Here is a 12134-nt window from a genome sequence, read left to right on the forward strand (position 1 = left end):
TTTAAATGGTGCGGGTATAATATCGAAACCAAACCGCAATACGTGTATCGCCGGTAACCCGATAACGCAGTGTACATCGCGAGGCTTTCCGACTTCCTGAGTGTATAGCAACGGCAACTCGAGCTCTACAGCCGGATATATAACATATGTGTGTGTATGTACACTTGCGCGCTTGTAACGAAACCGCCGACGATTTTAAACCCCAAGAAGAAGAACACATACTTAATTCCCAATTAAGTCATTCGTTCATTCGACCGACTAAGCAACTAAGAGTATATATTAATATGTGGATACAAATTGAACGTGGGCCGGCTCCTCGAGGTCAGTTTTAATCAAGTAATACACGTCCATCCGCACAACATGGACAAGAATCAGGAATGAAAAACCCGTATATACATGTACTTTTATCATAAATAACAATAGTCACGTGTATAATTATACACGAGTACGATTTTTAAAATGATTCACGGCAGCATCGGCAGTGTATATAATGGGTTTTCGATCGCCTCTCAAAAAGGAGGGGGGGGGGTTTTATCTCCGTCCCTCTCTGTTTTTTGGGGCACAATAGACGTGGGTGTCGAGAGCGCGATACGCGCGTATGAAAGTCGTCTCCGCGCGACATTTGTTCCATTAAAATCGAGTGTGGGGAGGCGATGGAGAACTATACTCCCGGGACGACGCGGAGCCCTTAAAAAGTCAGCCGGGGGAGACGGTGAAAAAACACGCGGCTGAAACCGCGGGGGACTATACCGCCTCCTCGAGATCTAAATATAAATCCCTCCTCCCCCCCCCCGCCACCACCAACACCGTCCCTTCTTGTGGTTTTTTTTCTTACTTCTCCCTCGCTATCCCTCCTCCGACGTAGAGGGACAACACTGCGTTATTTTGTTGGCAATAAACGAAAAGTAAAGTAATCATTTGTTCGCAAAGTGCTTTATTTTTTTTTTTTTACTTTGTATGTGCCCCTTACCCTCGTATTGACCCTCATAGTATATATATAATAACACCACACGCGTAATATGTATCCCAAAGGGTGTATATTGGTGTGTAAAACCACCCACGCGCATCTGCATGCAAAATCCACCCTCTGCCATCCACAAATGGATAGAGAAAACGCCCTTTGAGAGCAATATCGTATATGTATGTAATGTATAAAAGAAGGGAATATATATGCAAGTGAGCCAACAATAACTATATAATATATAAAAGATGTGCAGGAGGGAGGGGGGATAGAACTAATTTAAGAAGCCCGTGTATATATATGTATAAGCGGTAACGTTCGAGTTCGGTGGGTTTTCCACTCTCTGCGCTCGCTGTATAAATATATTGTGTGGTCGTAAGGTACCGTCGTATAAGAAGAAGGTATACTAGCTCCTCCTCAAGGCAACACAGAAAGAGAGAGAGAGAGAGAGCCAGCGGCGATTCGCGGTTTCCGGCCACGGCGCAAAGGAAGTATATATTTTAATGCGCACCGCCTGTTGTTTCTTCTCCACCTGCCCTCACCCGTTGTCTATATATTTATACAAGTAACACCTCACCTCGGCTTCTCTACATACATATTATATATGTACCTACTTGGATTGCAGACTCGGGCTGCTCACGGAGGCTTGTTTCCGGAAGGGAAGAAAGGAAGATCGGAGAAGAAATTAAAAAAAAAAAAAAAAAATCATCAGGTGGCGTTATCAGCTGCTCTCGTACGCGTGGGTGTACGTACACACACATATATGTATATATTTCAAACTAACCAGCTGATACGCAGCACGAAAAAGGATGAGGTGTTCCTGCCCTGCACCCAGAAACCGGTTCCCCCTGCGTGTATATATACCTACATACAAGTATACACAGCACGTCAGAAGGAGCAACATAGGCATCAGGACACGAGGACACAAAGAAGGAGAGAAGCTTGTTTAAGTACAATCCATACACATGCAAAGGTAAAAGGGAAAAGAGTTGTAACGCGTACATAATATGTATATGTATACAAGAAGAGAACCATGACGTCACGAGTATATAGATATGTATATTGCGTTGTATATAGCGGGTGGCGAGGAAGAAGAAGGACTTTGGTCCGGAGAGAAAGAGTCGAAGACCTCCTCGCTATATACACACGTGACCGTGGTCAGTGCCCATGCCTATATACATATATACACATCGGACTCTGCTCTCTCTCTCTCGGGCTATAACGGTTTGGTGTATACCTGCGCCTTACTTCCCTGTGTACACCGTTCGATCAAAGTTTATGTTTATAACATACAGTACTACCCCCCCCCCTCCTGCCTTTAAATCCCTTCATCGCGAAAGCCTGTGTATATGTACCTTTTTCCCGCGGTCGGTTCTATATATTATGTATCATATACTTATTGGATTTATGGAGTGGGTAAGTCGACAAGGATCGTTATTGCTTTCTAATACCTACGCGAAACTGCCTACGGCGCGACGACTTTTGCGTTCTTTTTTTTTGTTTTTTTTTTTCCTCGGGATAACGATGCGCGTAACGATGACAAACAATGACGTAGAGGGTTTGACTTTTTTTTTCCGATTCGATTGCCAACAGCATAAATAAACCGGCACTTGGTGACATAAAGCTATATGGATATACCTATAGATGGGAGAAAGAGAGAGGAGGGGGGGGTTTCCCGAGAGCGCTGCACAAACTTGCACGAAAGAAAGCAGGGGTGCGGTGCTTCAGGGGCAGCTGTAAACGGCAGCAAAAGTCCGAAGGAGGGTGATGTGTATGTAGGTACGACACGTACCCCTTGTACAATATATCGAAGGCTGCGCCAAAAGAGAGAGAGAGAGATCTGGCACGTCTCGATCGCGATACAGCACGCGGTTCCCTTCCGATGGTGCGACAAGCGATAACGGTGTTTCGTCTATACATGTACCAGAGAAAAATTTTGTTTAGCCGAGCAACGACAACAATCTCTCTCTCTCTCTCTCTTGTGTGAGCTCATCCGGAGCTTTTTAATTACCCCCTCCCTTAATTCCTTTGTTCGTGGGGTCAAAAGGGCGCCTCGGGAGAATTAAAAAAAGGGTCCCCCCACCCCCTCCAAGACGCTCCGAGTGTGTGTGGGTTGACCCTTTTTTTTCCCCCGTTGATAAAACGAAGGAGCCCCAAAAAAAGGGCCATCCTCCTCCTTCCTCCGAAAAGACCACGTATCGGATATGATGGTGAAGAAGAAAAAAAAAAGTAGGTCGTAGCTATAGTAGCGAGCGATGATTAATATCGGCAGAAAAGAAAAAAAAAAAAAAAAAAAAAGAGGACTATACGCACCGTGTCACGCGAGCTCTCTCTCTCGAGTGCAGCCGGGACGACGATTCGCGTAAAGCGAGTATATATTAAGTACGAGGGAAATCCTCACTCCGCGGTAATTTAGATCCGAGAGGATGATTGCGCACCTCCCACGCGCGCGTACTCGTTTTTTTTTTTTTTTTTGCCGTTTAACTGGTCGCGTTCTGGTTTTCGTATTAATATATATTATGTACTTGTGGTTTGTCATTACGCGGTAATCGGGCACGTAACACTTTTTCCACCGAGACCTTCTCCTACTTTTTGTCTCCAACCAATTGGCGTCTCATGTGTGTGTACGAAATTGATACAGAGGAAAAAAAAAAAGAGAGCACCCTTCGATTTCTGTGGACGGGCGCTTTTTTTTTTCTTCGTGTATAGCTTCCGCTTCGGAGGTCGGCGGAAGCGGAAGGGCTCTCTGGCCCATATGCACGCGAGAGAGAAAAAAAAAAAAAAAAAAAAAAAAAAACAGTAACAATCCCTACCTAGACTGCCGCCGAGTCCCATCTTCTTCTTGAGTTTCTTGAGCACCTTCATCTTGCCCTTGAGCGGCGAAAATATGTGCGTCTCGGCCGCGGGCTGATGATTGTTGTTCGGCGCCACGAGCACCTCCTGCACATTGTGACTGTGGTGATGGTGGTGGTGATGATGGTGGTGGTGCTTGCCGCTCGGCTGCTGTTGCGCCTGATTGTGATGGACACTAGGTACCAATGGTTGTTGCTGCTGGTGCAAATTATGACCCAAGTGCCCGAGCTGCACCAACGAGCAACAGTGGCAGGGCGCGTGATGGTGCATTTTGTTGTTGTTTATACTGTTGTTGGTGTTGATGCTGTTGTTGTTGTTGTTGTTGTTACTACTTATCACCGAATTGTTGTGGTTATTATTGTTATTGCCACCGTGATGATGCTGTTGTTGTTGTTGTTGTTGTTGTTGTTGCTGGTGGTGATGGTGATGACTGTGGTGGTGGTGGTGGTGGCCGTTGTTGCCGCTACCACCGGCTTGTCTGACGACGCACTCGACCGACGAGATGCCCATTTTAACGATACCGACACTATCACCGCCGCTTATCGCGTAAACCCTCGCCTCGTTGTTGTTCAGCCCCTGGTGGAGGCCGGCAGCGCTACGCCGATGCCTTCTACTGCCCTTTGGCTGCTGTTTCACCTTTTTCTCCTCAGACACCGGCTTCTTCTTCTTCTTCTTGATACGAAAACACGCGAGCAAACACATGAGAGCGAACCCTCGCCCGGTTCGAGGTGGTTTTTTTTTCTTCTCTTCGTTGATTCAAACTCCAATCATCGACTGCGAAACTCAGGTGCGGGGGTGATAACCGACACGGTACCAAAAAACGGGGAGGGGATTGGGGAGCAATAACGGAACAAGGGCCGAAGATGCGAGCGCGAAAGCGTTCGGAGCGAGACTGAGCTCCGAAAGTTGCGGCGGCCGAGTGTATCGGAGTCGGCGCTCGGGGCGCGCGCGAGCCACCCGCCAATCAGAGCCAACGGGCTCCCCTACTCTTGTTCCACGTGTGCCGTCGTCGTCATGTGTGTGTGTGTACGGGGAGCCAGCTGACAAGAGAAAAGGAGCAGCCGGTTCGGAGTTACACGCAAGTAAGGTATTTTTTGGGAGGACGGGGAGAGAAAAAGACCCTCCACTCATTAATGTATAGGTATATATATAAACTACTACTTGCAGGCTCGTCGCGAGTGGGGAGGAGTGGCGCGCGACTGCCGGGACAGATCAAAAGTGTATAACGCATACACACGCACGTATGGTAGCCGTCGAAAGAGGGTGGCGGAGGGAAAATCGAGGGGAGTCGGTATATATAGGTTTTTTTTTTTTTTAATATTATAGTGCTTTACGTCCGGCTCCTATAAAGGGCACTACTGAGGGCACTTGGCATTTGGGAGAAGGAAGGGATGAGGGAGGCGGCCTCCCGTTACTGGGAAGGAGGAAATTAGGCAATTGTGCTGCGAGAAGGTCGCCTAAAACCCTCCTCGAGGAGCATTGCGTGGTGAAAAAGCACATGTGAAAAATCACAGAGGTACTTGCCCGAAAAAGTCGCACTATGGCCGGGAATCGAACCACGGTCTTCTCCCGCGTGCCAATCCACGACCTATAGTCGACCGAGCCACCGCGCGCTCGTATAATGATATATAGGTGTATAACGTTAGGGCACCTGGTGTGTGCAGGACAGCTGCGCCCCTTGCCGTATAACATATAATACCTGTACACGTATAGGTGTATAAGGTTTGTTGTACACCGGGCCCTCTCTCTCGCTGCATCGTGGCTGTGGATCGTGATACGTGTGTATATAATTCTCAACCCCCTATACAATAATACATATATATGTATGTATATACGTATGTACCTCCAGTGCACTTCTCTCTCTCTCTCTCTGCTCCCCTCTTTGCAGCGAGATGCGTTGCCAACCCAGAAAAGAGAAGCCGATTATTGTAACGCCATGTGTGTGTGTGTGTATACGTGAGAGACAGAGCTTTTGATTTTGCTTTGTTTTTATTATTAAAACTTGTCCGTTTTCACGGAGGGTATCTCCCCCCCCCCCTTAACCAACTCTAGAGTGTGCGTGTGTGTGGTATCGAATCGAGACAATCGCCTCGAAGGCAAATGTAAAAGTTTGTCCCTGCACGAATTCGATTTCAAATCCAGAGACACGCGTTATACTTACGTTATGCAATAGGTGTACAGATATATGTACGAGCGCGCATCTGTATCATCTCGAGTGTCCATGGGATCGCGCATCCAGCCCATCTCCCACAGGGAGAAACAGCATCCACGTAATACACAATACACCGTGCGTATATAATATATATCCTATACACCTCTGTTACACGTATGGCAAAAAAACCTATACGTATCGATTGGAGCCTGTGTTAATACACATATTTATACACAGGAGCAAGGTTATTCAAGCGCCACTTGTAATACCTATACACACGCGAATAACTATACGCTCGCCGAACCCCCATCCCTCGATAATGAAAATACACTTGTCTCGCGCAATTTTCGCACATGTTGGGCGGCTATACAATAAAAAACCCCTCCGGATGACTGGCCAACTTTAAACGAAAAATTCGCCCAACGCCCCAACCTGATCTACAATGTATGGAGTCGAGGGGGTGAGCACCCCCCTCTGAACATATCCCTTTTGATGAATCGCGCAGGTGTTGTTATCGTCGGTGCTTTTTTTTTTTACATTTGGCAGCTCGTTGATCTTTTGGACATCGTAAACGAGGGGACGATCTTTTTATGCTCGTTATAGTGTAAAAAGGGGGGGGGCATTTAGGGGATGATTGGGCAAACGAGTTGCCACGCGAAATCGTTTTTCAACGATCGTGGACCGGAAAAAGGTTTGTGAGGAAATGTATATATGGTTTAAAAGTCATCGGCACGGAATATCGGGCGTTGCAGCGAACGGAAAAAGGAAACGAGTTTGCCTTTCGCGTGTATATGTATTTACGCCCAAAATCACGCCTCGGACCCTCTCACGTTCCCGTGTCGGATTTTCCTTCTCTTTCCCTCCGCTACTGCGCTTTTCTAAACTATGCGTGTTTTCGAAGAGTTTTCCATCTTCGGACACGAGCACGCAGGAAAAGGGAATCGACTTTCCCTTCTGGATGGCGTCACCTGATATACATGTATAGTGTATTTGCACTTTCGACCCTCGGAGCTAATGGGGTACAATGTATATACCTATACGTTCTTCAAGGTGATGGAGAAGGACCTAATTCATGTATACACTCTCTCTACGCATACTCCGTATAATATATTACAGGTTACATATTATGTATGTTTTACTCTTTGGACAAACGAGCGGATCAACAAATTGTAAGGTACACATAATATATATATATACATGTACCAGGTATTTGCAGGGAGCCACAAAAATCAAGAAGAGGGAAAAAAGTCTTACTTGTCTTGGCGGGGCTGTTCTCGGCCCGTGTTTTCTTGTCGCCTCGTTGCTGGTGCGGCTTACTTAGCCTCTTGCTCGCGGGATTGCGTTTGCCACCTCCTCGCGTCCTTGCCATCGTTACCTATATACGTAATATTCAGGGGTAATATGCTTCTCTGTCCGGGCGCAGTTCTCGACTACACTGGATGGAGATCGCGAAAAATATACCAAACCTGCCCCCCCTCCCTCGGACAACGGTGTATAGCCCGGGCTTTTTTTTTTTCGTGCGCCGTGTCTTTCAACGGTTTTTCTTTGCCCCTCTTCCAAGGGGAGGACCCATGAGCCCCGTGCGGCGCGCACAATAGGCGGTATATATAAATATATGTACATGGTAGCGACCTCCCGAGCCAAGACGGCGAGGAGACGAGAATCGCACGGAAGAGCGCCAAATACGATTTTGGAGCAATCAGGGAGGGGGGGCCACGTAAAGGTTATCAATCCGGGGTTTTTGGTGCGCGACATAATGTGTGGGTAAGACAAAGAGAGAGAGGCTCTAACAAGATTCGCTATCGCCGCGGTAAAACCGTCGCGACTTTGACGGCTGTAGGTCGTTTTAGGTGTGTGTGCTTTAGATTTTTATGTGGTGGTGAATTTTTTTTTTTTTTTGTTTTTTTTTTCCTTCAGAGTAAAAAATGTATGCACTTTCCGGGTGAGGTGACGACAGTCGGAGATGACCAACTGTGTGTTTTTCGATTGGAAATAATAAATGGGAAATAAAATAAAAAAGATGCAGATTTATTTCAAAGGTTATTCACACGAGCAAAAGGTTGAGCAGACCAACGACCGCCAATGTGATTCGGTGCACTGGGAAACAAAATTTTTTTTTTTTTTTTAGAATCAAAAAAATTAATATGTTTACTAGATTGGGTCCAAATAAATCATCCCTTGAAATGAGAGACTGTATTTTTTTTTTCTTTACGGAAGGATATTTGTTTGGACCAAGAAAATATATTCCTTTGATGTATTTTGAGAAAACATTTACTTGGTGCTGTTCTTTATAAGAAGTTTACGTTCAGTGCAGCTACTGATAATTTTTATTCCATAGTCACGAAGAAGATTAAGAGGTTCATCGTGATGTTTTGTTCATTACAGACATATGACACCCTTTTTTTTATCACTACAAATAGCACATCTGAATTTCAGAAGATCTAGGCTTTCAAGAAATTAAATCTTATATAATTGATGCAGACAATGACGGTGTAACGTGAAAAAAGAAAACAAATGCGATTTGACGTACACTTTGATAGGTTAAAAAAAAAAACAAAGCAAAATGTTGAAAGAACGAAATCTTTTTCTAATAGAGCAACCTTAAAAAATTATTATCGATCGAAGCACGTAATTACAATAAATTACAACTGTGAAAAAAAAAAAAAAAAAAAAAAAAGAGAGAAAACTCTCACGTACCCCTATATACATATAGGTATAATTATAGCGGTTTTTCCTTTTCCGATGATCTATCGTTCCATCAAGAGAAGAAAAAAAAAGTTATTTCGCACACGTGTATATATGTATAACGCGAGTAGAAGCCACCGCAGAGAAACAAACCGCTGTATAAAAGACACAAGCAAACCGGCACTTGAATATTCGCCAGCCTTGGTAAGGATAATACATACAGGGACAACGTCTGGAGCGTCATGTGCATCGCACTGCACTCTCTCTCCGTCTGCACATGCAAGAAAAAAGTATAATATGGTTGAACGGCCCGAAGAAAGAGAAAACGGTGAATGAGCGAGTTCCGTTTCGTTCGGAGTACAAGTGTGGTACCTATAGGTATATAGCTCACTGAATGAGGAGAGCCCGGTATACAATATAATGCGCTCTGATGACGGTGCATATACGCCAACGGCGGGGCCATCGCGCACGAATCGCGAATATTACAGCATGTGTTTCGATGAAAAAAAAAAAAAAAAAAAAAGTATCCAATAGTTTATAGTGTCAATACACGCAACGAGAGGAGCGATTTCGCGAAATGCGAGTATAAAGTGGCCACATACAGGTATTATGGCGAAGGAAACGGAGACACGGCTGGCTTGGTCTCTTCCCGTCCTTGGTGAGCGCGCGGGTGGATAGGTGAATTTGCCGGGTTGCGCGAGAGGGAAATGATGTACAATACAATCCGGAGCAATGATGCAAGCGTCCGTAAAAGACGACGTTGCTATACTGTTGTATGCATGCACTGATATGGCTATACATACCACTGCGCAACGCATATATATCTCTACCAGGCTATATTGTTCGTATTATTATCATCATCATCATCATTATTGTATAGCTGCAGAATCTCTCTCGATGCACTTACTTTCTCTTAACTGCGTGCAGGTGTATTGTAACTGCGATTCATATAAATACGCTGTGCGTATAGATAGTAAAAAAAAAAAAAAAAAAAAACCATATACAGACCATCCATTGGTATTTATGTACAGTTGTATGCAAGTGAAAAAATTCGTGCACCACATAAAACAAAATATACCAATTGAGAGGTGGTGAATCGACCGAGCTGCCGATCGCGCATCTAATTAATCCATGTATACTTATCAGTCGAGCCTCGGAGAGAGGGAGGGAGAGGGGGTATAGGTATATAATTATGGTATACACGATATAGGTCCGATCGTGCATTATAACCCACCAGAATCGGTCTTCCGCATCTGTCCCGCGCAGGACCGCCAGATGCCTTTCTCCCCTGCACTCGCGCGCTGCACCATATATTATACATCTTATGAACTCTCTCTTGAGGGAGTTCGGGGGTTTTGAGGGGGACGAACACGCGGGGGTGAGTGCGTGTGTATCTATATAATGTACTACCGGAATAGCGGAAGCGCGCGAGTATATATAAGTATATACACTTTGGGGGCGAGGGAGGGAGCCGAGGCAGGAAGTCGCTGAGACTGGCGCGTGCAGCCTTCCCCCTCCGTTCCGCCCTCATGTGTGCACACGAACAAGCTATATAAGTATACAACAGCACGCCTTTAGGGGCCTTATTTTAAACCCGACGCGTTATATATATTGGACTTTTCAGAGGAGAGGAGATGCCGCCGTCGCCTCGAGTTACGCGTATACTGTGTGTGTACACGCTAGGTTTTTATTGTTACCGAGGGTGTGTGTGTGTGTATATTATATTATGGTGGGAGGTGACGGATTTTTCAATTTTTCTCCGCCAAAGGGGAGGTCTGCAGACGCTGACACTTTTAAGGAAGAACGAATTCAATAAAATACACGGGTAACGAATATTATGAACACTTATGGTTTTTTTTTTTTTTTTTTATTTTTTTTAATATTTCCGCAAAATCTGGTCTTTCCCGGTTGGCGCGCTTCGTTGGGCACAAGTGAGCAAGTACACCTACTTTTCTCCAAAGGAAGAAGAAGAAGCCCCCCAAGGAAGCGGAGACACGCTCGGCGAGTCTATCCGGGTGCCTCCTCCTCCTTTTCTCCGACTTTTCAAAACACCGCGCCACGACGACGACCGAGGGGCTACCCACGCGATTTAAGCGATTTAAATCACTGTTCCGATGCTTTAAATCACAGTTAAATCTTTAAATCATCTTTAAATCACGATGAAAAAAAAAATTTTTTTTAAACATACTTAAATGACCTAGATACTCTAAATGTATATAATTTTAAAGATAAAGGTAACCACAGTCCGTAATTCAAGGCTAATTCAGTCATTATTGGAAATTAACGTTACGTAGAGCACACAGTTGTGTTAGCATGCGATGTACACGTATAAAGAGCTTTTTATTTTAAAATAATGATTCATTTCAAGTAATACTATAGTTTTAAGTTGCACATTTGCTTGATTTAAAGGTTATTTACCGATAAAACCGGGATTTTAATTTAATTAAAGTTAATGTAAATCACGCCCAACTTGGATATTTTTTTCCAAAAAACAAACTGTGTACAGTAGGTATGGCCTTTTTCCACCATAATAAGTTGTTAATACTTACACAAGTCAAAAAATAGTGTGCCCAAAACAACAAGATTGTTTCAAACCACAATTATTTTCAACAAAAATTAATCTTTTAAAGTTATATGTGCCCTAAATTCAAGGGCCATATTTCAACACACCTTAAACTTATGCATTTCTGTACTTCAACATTTATGCAAATAAAATTGTTTTTCTACTTGCTGATAATATTACTACATGTTTATCAGATTTGCATGATTTAAGAGTAGTTAATGCGATTTCGTGACATTTAAGCTTGATTTACATTTAAAATCATGTCCAACATTTCTGACTTCATTTTCAAATAAAAAGAATAGTAAGTCATGCTTTTTTCTAACATTAGTAAAATTCAAAGGATATACTAAACAAGAAATTTAACACATTATGTTAAAGGATTGCACATTCAAAATGGAAAATAATTTCCACCTACGTTACAATAGACAATTTTTTTTTATTTGCGTCGTTTAAATGGTTTTAAATGCGATGTAAGTGTTATTCATTGCGATTTATTGCGCTTTAAATGTGACTTAAGATTTAAATGAATGACCAACTTTTTTTACTTTCATTTCAAATAAAAACAATGGTAATTCATGCTTCTTTCTAGCAGTAGCACGGTTCAAGGGACATACTGAAAAAATAAATTAAATACATTACATCAAAGAATTAAAAATAAAAAAATTATTTTCTTTTGCGTAAATGATACTTGGCGAATTTTTTTTTTCATTTGTGCGATTTATATGGTTTTAATGCGATTTAAGTGTGATTTAATGCGATAAAATACGATTTAAAAGTGATTTAAATTTTAAATCATGCTTAACCTTTCTTGACTTCCTTATCAACTAGAAACGATGGTTAGTCACGTTTATTTCTAATTTAAATAAGTTTCCAGGGACATATTACAAAATAAATACAGTACAGCATACCAAAGAATTTAA

At 43.4% G+C, this 12134-nt stretch overlaps 1 protein-coding gene across 4 annotated transcripts in view; it reads right to left on the reverse strand.

The window, feature by feature from the left end:
- The window catches only part of neur (E3 ubiquitin-protein ligase neur), a 63067-nt gene that overhangs the window by 14213 nt on the left and 36720 nt on the right, over positions 1–12134 (reverse strand). The window contains exon 1 of one of the 4 annotated variants that reach the window (XM_089595290.1): positions 3787–4013. The exons of 2 other annotated variants lie outside the window; for them this stretch is intronic. In XM_089595290.1, coding sequence (XP_089451416.1) covers positions 3787–3826 — 40 coding nt within the window. In that variant the 5' untranslated portion in view covers positions 3827–4013. Of the gene's footprint in view, positions 1–3774; positions 4014–12134 lie in introns of those variants that run through there. One more of the 4 variants, XM_014351889.2, reaches the window with a different exon arrangement.

Source organism: Copidosoma floridanum, unplaced genomic scaffold, assembly GCF_036245765.1.
Source record: "Copidosoma floridanum isolate Cflo_tuat_1 unplaced genomic scaffold, Cflo_Japanese_pri ptg000025l, whole genome shotgun sequence".
Lineage (NCBI taxonomy): Eukaryota > Metazoa > Arthropoda > Insecta > Hymenoptera > Encyrtidae > Copidosoma > Copidosoma floridanum.